This window comes from Sebastes fasciatus, chromosome 7 (genome assembly GCF_043250625.1).
Source record: "Sebastes fasciatus isolate fSebFas1 chromosome 7, fSebFas1.pri, whole genome shotgun sequence".
Classification (NCBI taxonomy): domain Eukaryota; kingdom Metazoa; phylum Chordata; class Actinopteri; order Perciformes; family Sebastidae; genus Sebastes; species Sebastes fasciatus.
Genome location: NC_133801.1, coordinates 3,541,843 through 3,554,823, shown reverse-complemented (window position 1 = coordinate 3,554,823; position 12,981 = coordinate 3,541,843). Strand labels below are relative to the sequence as shown.

Below are 12,981 nucleotides of genomic sequence, written 5' to 3'. Positions count from 1 at the left end.
CTTGACACCACAGCTTGTGTTAACTAATCATTTTAATCATTTTATTGACTTGTATTTGTTTGAGGAAGACCTACACCCACTGGAGCTTAGGTATCCCACATTAGGGGAATACACCCTTTAGTTATCTATACCATCTCAAAATCATTGTATTACATTAGAGGGTGTAGTGTTGATATGTTTTCTTTTTTATTTCCCTTAAATACACATATTAGGCCTTTATTTTAGACATACAACCCTTCTGTTTCCTGTAACAGTGTGCATATTATAGGAACTTGACGCAGCTGTGAGAAGTTGGGAGGACCAGGGAGAAATGCCCAGAATTCAACGCGATAGAGCAACATAGAAAAAAACAAAAAAAACAAAAAAAACAAAAAAACATTTCAAAATGGTTTTGGTTTTTATTCCTCAAACGTTTAAAGCATAAACTAAATGGCTTCGTGTGTAATCACTTCTTCATCAAGCCTCCACAAACATTAGAAAAATAACGATTGAAACTGATGCTGCAATTTGTATTCTCGTGGTTTGTTTTTTGTACATCTTGTTTTTGCCTTTTAGAATAGATGGAGGATGAATCCGTCTCTAGTATATAACAGCTCAGCACCATGGAGGTGTATAAGAGCTCATCTACTGCATACTGCGTAGATAGTCACGCTGCACATGAGGATGCTGCCTTCATGGACTGTTGGAAATATCTCACCATCAGAGGAAGAAATCCCAATTTTCTCAAGTAAATTAAAAAGTAAAAAACAACAACCTGCAGAAATTAGAAAAAAATAACAACTCATAACTCAACTCAATTTTAACAGAGATGCAGCCACCCTCATTTATGGACTATAATTTGCACTTTACCTTAAATATCTTTAATAATGCATTAGAAGACTAAAACATCTATAAATAACCATTATTATTGCACAATTCATGCTGTCCCACATTAAGCAAATCATCTTGTTCCACTTTTCGGGAAAAACCATATTTCCTAAAGTGGAACAATGGAAAGTTTGATTGAAATAACAAATACAGAGTATATTTACACCATATTATAATATTTTTGATGAACAAACACACCATAAACAAATCCTGTTAAAAACTAGCAGGATTGTTTTATTCATAAAAAATGTATAGAAGACTAAAACAACTATAAATAACCATTATTATGGCCAGTTTACTCTAAAATTAACCAATTCAAACTAGGGTTGAGAGTTTTCACATCATGATTTTGACTGCACAAACATAAAAAACATTTATATCCATCTAAGTATAATTACAGCACTTAACATCAACTCAAGCAATCTTTCTTCTGCAGGTTCTTTTTTTTTTTTTTATCTTTAAGCCCTGATATGTACTCTGTTAATCAATTTTAAAGTCATCATCAAGACATACAGATCTCTCAACTACTGTTGAGAACATTTTCTGAAAGTATTTTTTGAGAAATATATGTGGAGTTTTACAACAACAGTGCTGAACATATGTATTTGCAACAGATGCAGAGCTCTTTGTAGGACTGTAATGATCCCTTGCAATTTAAACTAGTTGTGAGCAGTAAACAGTGTTTCCATAGATTTTTTTTTTAGATATATGAATATTCTAAAAGCCATATTAGCCTTGGCCATAGCATTTAACAATAAAGAAGTACAGATTTGAGAAAAGTCAGAAAAATAAGGTTTTGTTAAACAGAACTGCATTTTTCTTCTTCATTATTTTGTAAATCATCTTGCTGAACTTTTTTTTCTGAGCTTGGGTTTTGTTTGCATTTCACATATTTAGCTAATTTTCACATTTTGTGTCAATAATAATTTTGTGTTGCATTTATTGTTGGATGGTTTGCGATCCCACAGTTCTTTGCATTCATTCAAACAGAACTTGTTAGGTTGAATTTTAGACACTGGAAGTCGAGTGCACAATGTGTTTGCCATTAACGTAGTTTTAGTCTTACGAGCTCTGTTTTTATTGTAGCTGACATAAAAAAGATTGTGTTGCTTTGTTAATTTTTCCAAAATAGTGTTTTTTTGCATTTCAACAGTTCATGATTGGTAATGAGAAATGAGAGTAAAACAAAAGTAATAATCTTCCATGGGCAGTGGTAGAATCTAAGTACTCAAGTATTGTACTTAAGTACAATTTGGAGGTGCTTGTAGTTTTTCCATTTTATGCTACTTTATACTTATATTCCACTAAATCCAAGAGGCAAATGTACTTTAACTGCACTACATTTATTTTACAGCTTTAGCTACTAGTTACTTTGCAGTAGCCTATATAAAGTGATTAAAATGAGCTCCACCTTACCAGCTGCAACATTAAAGATATGAACACGTTAATGCATCACTAATTATAATCCAGTAATATAATATATATTATTCTAAAGTGGACCATTCTGCATCGTGACTACTTTTACTTTGGGTACTTTAAGTATATTTTGATGTTAATACTTTTGTAGATTTTAAATGCAGGAATTTTACAGCGTGATATTACTACTTGATATTGTGATATTACTACTTGCATCACTAATTATAATCCATTAATATATTATATATTACTCTAGAATGGACCATTCTGCATAGTGACTACTTTAAGTACATTTTGATGTTAATACTTTTGTAGATTTTAAATGCATGATTTGTACAGTGTGGTATTACTACTTTAACATATATAAAAGGTGAATATTTCATCCACCACAGCCCATGGGAAATAAACACAACCCTACCTAAAAAAAACTAAAAAAAACAAAACAATAGTGTGTTCTCGACTCTCCGAAACACAAATTCACGAGCTCCATTTGAAGGCAGCATTGCAACTGGAAAATCCGAGCTTTCGATGTGCACCTGAAGGCCTCCGTGTTTAAGAGGGAGGAAGAAGTTGTGTGTCTTTCAGGAAGAAGACTCAGACTCATGTCGAGCAGTTCCAGGGTGTTTCTTTATTGAATGTCTCGTCTGCAACATCATTTAAAACACATTTGCTGCAGCAGAAGTTGAGTACACTTGCAGCCATGACACTTTATTAATACGACTCATTAAAGTCTGCAGGAGCAGGTCGGTAAGTTCAAGTTCATTATCCTGTTTTTACTGTAAATTATAATGAGCTAAATCAGTGGTAATGTTATTTTATTGTGTTTTACTGAGAAGCTTTTAAAGTGAAGCTACTGAAAAGTGAAGTGTATTTATCATGCATGAGTTTTCTGATCGGTCATGCTTAAAGCTAGTTAAATAACATACTCGACCTAACTTCCACATCAAGTGATTTTATTGCTGTAAATATAATACAAAAGAGTATCAACTATAATGTTACAACTGCACGTCCAGCTGCAGCTGGTTTTTCCAGCCTGTTGATGTTGTTGGAAGAGTCACGAGGTGTTTCCATCCTCGGGTTTTATAAACACATGTTTCACCACTTTTTAAAGCAGCCACAGCTGCATCTAAGTAGTGATGACTAAAATGCTTATTCACGGTTGGAGAGCATCAGATAAGGCAAAGAACCATCAGTTTATTAAGTCTACAATTTACAGTTATTTCTGTTTTGAGCTGAGGTTACATTAGGTAAGATTCAAGCACTGTATTTTGATTTTATTTTATTATAATTGTGGTCATGCATTAATAATATGTCCAGCCCAAACAGGCTAGTTACAAGACACCATTATTTAGAAAATAAAGAAAAGACAAAGTAGCAGCATCAATTACAAATAATACTAAACAAATAAACCAATTTGTAAGCATTAAAACTAAATAACCGTATCATTTTGTCATCATCCGAGCACCAAAACATTTCTGGATTTGGAACAGACATTTCATATAAAACAGAAGTTCTTAACTCATCATAGTATGGACAATACAGAAGGAGATGGGATTCATTTCCCCCTAACTTGCATACTCTGCACATCCTGTTGTCTTCCTGGCTTCAAAGACCAGAGGAAGGATTCCTGTTCTTATCTGTGAAACTAAAGACCTTCGACTCCTCGATAAGTTTGCTAGAACATCAGATTCAGTGCCATAATTGTGCTTGATTTGAATATATGTTAGTAATTTTGGTTTTAACAATATATCTTTCAACCATTTTTTTTCTTCAAATCTAGCAAGTAACTTTCCTCTAATTGTGTTCATGCTGCACAAAAGATTATAACTATACATATATCTCAATTCAGCTTCCTCAAAAATAGCATGAAGTTCAAGATCTTTACATACTTTGAACTTCTTGACAAGTGTAGCTTCAGGTTTTACAGGAATAGGATGAAAGAAAGAAGCCGAACGAGGTTATACGAACAGACTCAACCAGATTTTCAAGAAATGTGCATCATAAATATGTCACATACATAAACATATATAATTATGGAAAAGAGATTATAAGGAAGGTATATGTCAAGTGAAAAATATAAATGTTTTCAGCAGCCTTGTTTGGACAATATACATGTTTTTATTTTGCGAGTTTTATGACATTTGAGTTGTTTTACCCTTTGGGGTGTTTATGTGTTTAGTTATTGTCTTTTAGTACATTTCTTTATCCTTGTGTTTTGTTTGTATTGTAAAGCTCTTTGTAACTGTGTTTTGAAAGGTGCTATATAAACACAGATTATTATTATTATTATTATTATTATAAGATAAATAATAAATAAGGAACAAAATTGCCCAATATGGAATTTCTAACATAACATCTTAACTATATGAATACAATCAAGATGTATTTATAGATGTCACTTTTATTTCAAGCTTATTAAGGTGGTCACAAAGTTTGAACATCATATCAGTCAAAATAATGCATTATTCATTTAGGAAGTTAGGAAGCAGAGCAAGAAAATTGGGGAAGTAACCAGCAGCCACCGGTCTGGTAGTCTTTGTCTGTGGTTGTCTGCTGTACTTTACCAGCCTCTTTGGCAAGTAACCACACACTGTTGACCTGATACCTTGCTTTGCATTCTACAAATTAAATTTGCCAGGCAAAAAGGAGCTCAAAACTGTGAGGAAGGACGAACATGTCAATATTCTACACAGAGAATTAATCTAAATGTCTGAAGTGTTTCTTGATTTTTGTGTCTTCAGGTTTTATTTATGTGCTGCAGGTAACAGACGAGCGCTAAGATGGCCATCGCCCACGTGGCTACAGAGTACGTGTTCAGCGATTTTCTGCTGAAGGACCCGAACCAGGCTCGATACCGCAACATCCGGACTGAGCTGGCTGTGGACAAGATGGTGACCTGTGTGGCAGTGGGCCTCCCCCTCCTCTTCATCTCTCTGGCCTTCGCTCAGGAAGTTTCAGTAGGTGAGTTTGGGGGGCCAGGGCTGGAGTCAAGACCACAAGAGACTAGATCCAGTCTAGTCCGGAGGGTTAACAGAAAGGCTAACTGAAGCCTAATCATGTTAGTCAGGTCAGCTGCACGCGCTCTAGATTAAACCACAGACCTGAGATGTCAAGCACAGATCACACCAAATCACTATGAGGTGGGGAATTAGAGAGAGATCTGCAATGTTAATGGAAACAGAGCAGCACACACTCAAGAGACATTATGAAGACATAAGGCCACATCCACACTAATACGTTTTCATTTTAAAATTCATAACTTTTGCTACGTTGAGCCCCTAACACGTAGACATTTGAAAACGCTGCTGACCCCGTTTTAGTTTTAAAACTCCGGGGTTGAGTTTTAGTCTGGACGGACAGAAACGGAGACCTTTTAAAAACGATGACGCAGATGTCCACGTTCACTTCTTGATTGGGTCGTATCAGTCATGACGTGTCCTTCTCGGATTCGTCATCACGTGAACCTTTTTCGGAAGACAACAAACAACATCAGCCTCGACCACCAGAGGTTAATTACAACATGGATAACCAGTTACAAGCGTTGCTGACCTTGTCGTCTCTGCTAGCAGCTGTTGTGCAGTTAAATTCTGCATTTTATTTTAATGCTACTACTGCCTACATGCGCAGGAAGGAAGCTATTATTCACGCGCTTTGCATCAATTCAAGCTGCTTCCTGTTTACATCAGCAAGCGCAAGCCCAGTGTACGTGAATGGTCATGTGATATGCGTTTTCAGGCGTGGTAGAACGGACAGAGATCAATTTTGAAATGGCCCTAAAACGCTTGTCGCAATGTCGTTTTTACTTTAAAATGCTGTTATAAAACAGAAACGTATTAGTGTGGATGTATCCTAAGATATACTGAAGAAAAAAAGCTAAATCCATCATTACATGAACTTTGAACCTTTTATATACTGTATGTGATGGAATTTCCCATCAATTCCTCTCTTATTGGTAGAAAGGTCAGAGTGTTTGTCAGAGTGTCCCTCTGTTGACATTCTTGGGTTGGAGTCCTGTCTAGAGGAGCCACCGTTATCTGTACAGCTGTGCCTGTAGTGGAGACCGTAGAGCCAGTCGCTAGGGCAACCAGGGTCAGAGATGCCAGAGGAACGAAGTAAGTCATAACATGATAAGGGGTAAGACACTGAGCACCGGGGAGGAAGGACAGAGTTGTGAGGCCTTCACGCAGAGAGCATCTATTGTGGAGACCTGACAATTCTCCTTGGCCAAGCTTCAATAAACCTTCTTTTGTAAGACATCATCAGCTCCGGACCTCTTCCTTCCAAAGATAACTTGTATATCAATTATTCCATCACACTGTATATTCAAAAGGTTCAAAAACTTCTTATAATCCTGCAGTGTCAAACCAATGAAAAGCCTGATCTGTTTTTCTTTAGAGAAGTCTGCAGATTAAAATAATAATTTCAACGTTTCACTCTTGTTCCAGTCACTTACTCTCATGTTTCTGTGTGTTGTTTTCTGCCTCTATGTTTCTCTCAGGTACTCAGATCAGCTGTTTTGCTCCTTCTAACTTCTCCTGGAGGCAAGCTGCTTACGTGGACTCGTTCTGCTGGGCGTCTGTACATACACACACTCTACCTCTGTGGCTGCACAAGGTACACACACACACACACACACACACACGCACACACATTAACACAGTTACTGAAACTATTTATATGAGTAATTGTTTATCTTTAGTTTGAGGATTAAAACATGTGCACACACGGTTTAAAACACACCTTCTACCAGAACAGTAAGACAGGTTTAGACAGACTCATTTCAATATAAGTCATCATGCCATACAGTAATAATATAGATATAATAAAAAGTGTCCCATGCTGCATGGAAATAATACAAGTTTGACAGTTTTTCTTAAAGATTAATAACAGGAATCACGTGGTTAAAATCTGAGAGTACAGGATTGTTGTTACATCATCATTAAATTGTTCTCTGTATGTTGTGGTGTTTCCTCGTATGGTGTATTTAATTGAAGGTAGTATAATAGTTAAAATTTAAATTCTGCACAGGCAGCACAGAATATTTATTATGACGATGTTGTAGGCTTAAAGGCGAAGCATAGAGTGCAATATTGGGCGTGTGACTCTTTACATTCCTAAATTGATCTTACTGTAGTGACTCTAGCAGCACCGGCGCTACAATAGCACAGCTAATAGTAGGCTACATGAAAATGTTCTGTAGTGACACACACGGTAAAGTGAAAGAGTATTTACAGCTTGATCTACTGTCCAGCTACACTGAACTTTGTCCTTTCACTTATGCTACTTTCAAATCATTGTTTCACACTCACAGATTGTTTTCTTAATAAATACACAGACGTTCAGTGCAGTTACAGAAACCTTATGAAAAACAGCTGATTTGTTCCTCTATTAACCTCCTAAACTTGATCAGACAAGTTCTGGTGGTTTGCTGCGGCACTTTATACTTTAAGTTCAACTTGGGTCATTGATAAGACACACCCACATTTGACACTGTTTAGTGAGTTTCTGTCTATACAATCGGCTTTATTGTGTTACTGAGGAGTTTGCAGTAGCTCCCATTTCTGTGCAAAATCCACTGGAGATAGCCCTAAAACAAACATATTACTGGTTTGAAAATACATCATACCTTCTCTGTTTCAGAAAGACACACAAGGACGTCATTGCTTCATCTGCTCTGCAGAACCACTACTGCACTGTTGATCAATATTATAACCAGTGAACCAAATAAAGCCTCCTAATTAACACACGCTGATAAAAATATATCTTCATACCTTTATGCAAATGAAATAGTGGTCAGTTGTCGTCAAGTGAATCATGTGTCAAGTTTTGGGCTTATTTGTAAAAACCTCCTCGCTGCAGGAATAATACTTGTGTGCATTTCAGCTAAAGATCGAACAGAGACTCCTGTGTTTTGGTGGAGAGAGAACAGCTGTTTGGTTGTTTTGTATGAGTAGGAATGTTAATGCCAATACTGATTTGTTACTTACCATCCTGCCTCTTCTCTCCAGTTCTTTCCCTACATTCTGTTGCTGGTGTCGGTGCTGATGTACACCCCGGCGTTGTTCTGGAGATTTTCTGCGGCACCCCTCCTGCAGTCGGACCTCAGCTTCATCCTGGAGGAGTTGGACCGGTGTTACAACCGTGCCGTCACCCTGGCGAAACGCATGGCCACCTCAGGACTGCTCACCCCAGACAGGTACAGGAGGAAACCTGAAATGAACTCATATATGCAGAGTAAATTGGTTGGGGTTAGGCTACGCTCGGGTTCAGGTTTGGCAGCGCAGAAGAAGACTGGTTGGTGTTTGTGCAGTGCGTGAAATATATGACAACTGGGGGTCCTTTGTTGTTGTTTAACTAATAATCACAAATTTTAAGCATCCTGGCTTTCTGCTTTCTTTTCACTGTTCTTTCTCTCTCTGCTCCTGTATTCTCCTACACCAGCGACCCCACCGAGGGCTGCTTCAACTACCCGCTGGTTGAGAAGTTTCTGATGACCAAGCGTTGCTCGCGATCGATGCTGTTTTATTACCTGCTGTGTCGCGGCCTGACTCTCGTCACCCTGCTGTGTGCCTGCGTCTACCTGGGCTACTACCTCCGCCTGGCCTCCGTCACGGACGAGTTTGGCTGCACGCTGCGTGTCGGCCTGCTCGCCGACGACCCGAGCGTCCCCGAAAAGGTGCAGTGTAAGCTCATCGCCGTGGGAGTCTTCTCTTTGCTGAGGTATTTGTCTGAGTAGTAGGCTGTTTGGTTATTTTTATTCTCTGGTTAGTTCTTGATCGCATTAATATCATAAGGTATCTGTTATTTTGTCTACCTCTATAATGGGTCATCGTCGGTAATGTCACTTTGCACAATTATCCAGAGAAGCTCCATATTTTTTATTCACTCTAAAAGTTGTGATTTAGTTTGAATCATTATGTGGATTTCTCGTCTCCTCTCTGCATGTCAAACTGTTTCTTTTACTCGGTTTCCAGCCTCGTCAACTTTGTGCTGTTCATTGCGCTGATTCCCGTGGTGATCTACGCCAGTGTCCGTCCCCTCTTCTGCCACGGATACGCCAGCTTCCTGGAAACCTACCAATCACTGCCCACCGTGAGCGTCCTGCCCACCCCCGGTAACCAATGGGACGATCTCTCTCTGTATCTGCTCTTCCTGGCGGAGAACATCAGCGAACTAAAGTCCTACAAATACATCAAGGTGTCGCTATCATGTACTGTGTGTTCGTCTGCCAGTGTCCAGGGTTGTGTCCAAAATCACTCCCGATTTCTGATGCGTGTCCAATTCCGTATGTTTTCTGACTGTAGGTGTTGGAGTTGTTAAGGAAACGAGACGAATGCCGCGGAGAAGACTTTGACTCCATGGGTCTGCTGCAGACTCTCTGCCTGGTGAAGATGGACACTGTGGATGCTAAGAAACCTACCGGTGTCGCAGGGAAACAGGATCGGGTGAAGATGAATGCAGCGGACTCTGCCGGCGACCACACAGCAGCTAAGAACAGCTGCAACCGTCCGAAGTCAGCTGCAGAAAACAACAGCAAGATGGAAACTGAGATGAAAGGTGAGTACAGAGAGTATTCTGGGAAAGGGCATGTATTCTCATTTGTCATTTCTCATTCTTCCCTCCACATTTCTTTAAAGAAAACAGTTTTAAAATTACAATGAGACACGTGATTAGTGCACGTCTCTATCTACAGTCCAACTCTAGTTATTGAAAGTGGCTCAGTTTAAAAAGGTAATAAACTAAAGATGGTAATAAACAGAATGCTGGACCATCACTCTGCACTGAGACTGATGACAGAACTATGCTGAACAACAGTAATGAATTTCTCAATTTAAAATGTGATTTTTTTTTAATTTATTTTTTTAATCCTTCGTAGAATACAAACAGTAATGTTTAACAGCACATCATATAATAAAATGAAGTTTTACTTTCAGTCTTTCACTTTGAGGTTTCAGTTCCGGTGGGGATCAGAGATGATTTGGAGATTTAGAAAAAGAAATGGGCATTATCTAATATCCTAAAAATAATTTGTTTGTTGTTGTCTTGTAAGACAATGAGCTTATTCGCTTTCTTACATGGTTAGACGAAAAGGTCAATATCACTCTCACGTTGTGCAAAATCTAAGTGTAAAAATGACTATTTGCCGTTTTATGCCAGGCTAGCTGTTTCCCTCTGTTTCCAGTCTTTATGCTAAGCTAACCGACTGTTGGCTGCAGCTACATATTTACCTAAAGATAGAGGCTACTGCTGTACAGATCGTAAAGCCCTCTGCGAAAATCTTAGCGATGAGAGAAGATTTCAGGCCACATAAATAAATTTGAATTGACACCTGTAGACAAAACCTCATAATAATTCAGCAACATGCTAAATTATTGATCTATTTTCAGAGGTCACTGCCTTGCTTCCGGAAAACAGAGATGTAACGGGCAGCAAAAGCAGCGAGGGAGAGACTCTCCGGCAGCGAGCGGTGTGATCGGCTGCCGGCGCGGCGATGGAAACCTGGACAAAGGGGTTTCTTGAGGGAAATAAATTCACCACTATCCCATGGTGCATTCACAACTCCTGACTTTCTCTCCTAAAAAAATGGGATGGGAGAGTGAAGCACCATCGCCATCAAAGTTCCACCTTCATCAAACTCAAATGTTTTTAGTCCCTTTCTTTGAATGATGTGCATGTCTTCTTTTGGTCTAACAGCGCAAAAAAAAAAGGAGTTAGTGAGCACAGGGTGATGCAAGACTAGACGCTGGAAGGTGACACTCATGTTGGTACAGATTTCAGATATCATTGACTACGTTTACATGCACACTAATATTCCACTATTATACGGGTTGTGTTATCAGCATATTCCATTTGGATATTCTGAATTAGGTCTTATTCTGAATGGAGCATGTTCCGATGTAAGACATGTGGGATAATGCAGATATTATTCAGCTTTTAGGAGCATTCCTTGGACATTCATGTATACAGCACATTCAGAATATGTGAGTTCTTTGTGAGTTATTTTACATGTTGATCACATGCCTGATGTATTTTCTGTGACTCTATAAAGTAAAAGCAGTACAGTGGCTATGCAGTAGTTGTTGCAGTACAACAGTTTGCCAGCAGTTTATTTAGGGCTTTTAAATTTGACAATATCACAATTTCAACCTTAAATTCAAGGTAGAGTTTGAAATTGTCAAAATTGCAGTTGTGTTTTTCTCTAAAAAGAAGAAGTGATGTATTTATTTTGTCATCATGGGAGAATATATATTTTATGAGATTGTCAATCGCATTTCAAGACAAAGTCAAGGTTGTTGAGGGGAACACGACAGACTTATTCTGTCTAGAAAGTGATATGACGAGGCAGCTAAAACATAAACCTGGTGTTTAGCTCTCGTCTATTTTAGAGGAGCATTCTTAGTTTTTGCATTATCCATATAAGGTGTTTTGTGGTACAGTTTAATTTAATGTGACCTCTATCTATGTTTCCAACAAAATGGTGCAAGATGTTAGCTTAATGTTTAACAAATTGCATGATTTCTCCAAAAATGTCATTAGTTTAAAAGGAAACAGCACATCACATGTAAAAACTCAAGTAATATCCAGTTCAGAGGCTTTAGGTTGAATCATTTTGTTAGTTTTATGTTTTTTTTCAGATGTTTGGATGCTTCAAACTGGAATTAATCTTGCTTGTTCGGGAATCTCAGGGATAAAAACATCTCACTACATCACATGTGATTGTCAGAGTTTACGTTTTGTATTTTTTAGTCTCTTTCACTGCCTTTTATATATGTACTGCACTACGTGGAACATTTTAACATATTGTTGTGAAATTGACGTGTAAAGTTCTCCTTTTTTACTATACATTAGTGTATGTTTAAGAACTTTTCTGCTGTTTTTTGTATTCATATGATAGCTAAATGTTATTACTGTGCAGTGGGGCACATTATTAATATAAAGTCTTGGATAGAAACTAATGCTTGTTGTTTTATTGTGATGTGAGAAAACCTTTCCAGTGTTCAATTTCATAATGTGTTGAAACTGCCGTTGATCATGTTTGAGATATAATGATGCTGTTAATTATTACACTTGTAGGATTGTCTTAGAAATAAATATAGTAGATGTTACTGTTGAGTTGGATGATTGGTCTGATTACTGTATGTGGGGTAAAGGTTGATAGTTTTACGGTGTAGGGACATGATTTTAAAAAAATCAGAGCCGAGTCCAGGCTTAGTTTGCGATGCAAGGCAACGACAGAAATTCTCAAGAACTATATTTTATGATGTTTAAAATGGAAAAGCGATATAAAAATGTGTTGTATGTGTAAATCAACGACTTAACGATATTATTAATTTGATTGCATATGGCATTTTGTTGTCACAAGTGTCTTTATTTCTCGTAATATTACGGCTTTTTTCTCGTAAAGTTATGACTTTATTCTCGTAATATTACGACTTTTTTTCCCCCTTAAATAGTATGACTTTATTCTCATTAAATTCAGACGTTTTTCTCGTAATATTATGACTTTATTCTTGAAATCTCTGATTTTTTTTCCCCCCTCAATGTGGCCCTAATACCTTTTCGTACCGTATGTAACTAACAGCACGGAGAAACAATTTAGATAATAAATTGTACACAAGTATTTGCCTTTCTTGAAAGCAGACTGGGAAACAACAAGCAGCAGAAATTATGCAAAGAGAATTCTCAATTTTAGGTAAT

The 12,981-nt window shown here is 37.7% G+C and overlaps 1 protein-coding gene across 3 annotated transcripts; it reads left to right on the top strand.

The window, feature by feature from the left end:
- Positions 1-2,878: 2,878 nt before the first annotated feature.
- Positions 2,879-12,396, top strand: LOC141771109 (pannexin-1-like). 3 transcript variants are annotated; one of them, XR_012594673.1, is made up of 9 exons: positions 2,879-3,030; positions 5,045-5,244; positions 6,782-6,897; positions 8,292-8,479; positions 8,725-9,003; positions 9,258-9,480; positions 9,588-9,840; positions 10,671-11,867; positions 11,970-12,396. XR_012594673.1 is itself a non-coding variant. In XM_074641038.1 (8 exons), the coding sequence occupies exons 2-8, from the start codon at positions 5,064-5,066 to the stop codon at positions 10,754-10,756; spliced, it is 1,326 nt and encodes a 441-aa protein (XP_074497139.1). In that variant the 5' UTR covers positions 2,880-3,030; positions 5,025-5,063; the 3' UTR covers positions 10,757-12,396. The 3 variants fall into 3 exon arrangements, 1 of the variants encoding a protein (XP_074497139.1); XR_012594672.1 differs by having other exon boundaries at positions 2,880-3,030; positions 5,025-5,244; XM_074641038.1 differs by having other exon boundaries at positions 2,880-3,030; positions 5,025-5,244; positions 10,671-12,396.
- Positions 12,397-12,981: the final 585 nt, after the last annotated feature.

Excerpts from the sequence above, each read along its gene's own strand:
- LOC141771109 (XM_074641038.1), top strand. The coding sequence starts at position 5,064 with ATGGCCATCGCCCACGTGGCTACAGAGTACGTGTTCAGCGATTTTCTG. Across the intron at positions 6,898-8,291 it reads TACCTCTGTGGCTGCACAAG|TTCTTTCCCTACATTCTGTT; the intron begins GTACACACACAC and ends TCTTCTCTCCAG. Across the intron at positions 8,480-8,724 it reads GGACTGCTCACCCCAGACAG|CGACCCCACCGAGGGCTGCT; the intron begins GTACAGGAGGAA and ends CTCCTACACCAG.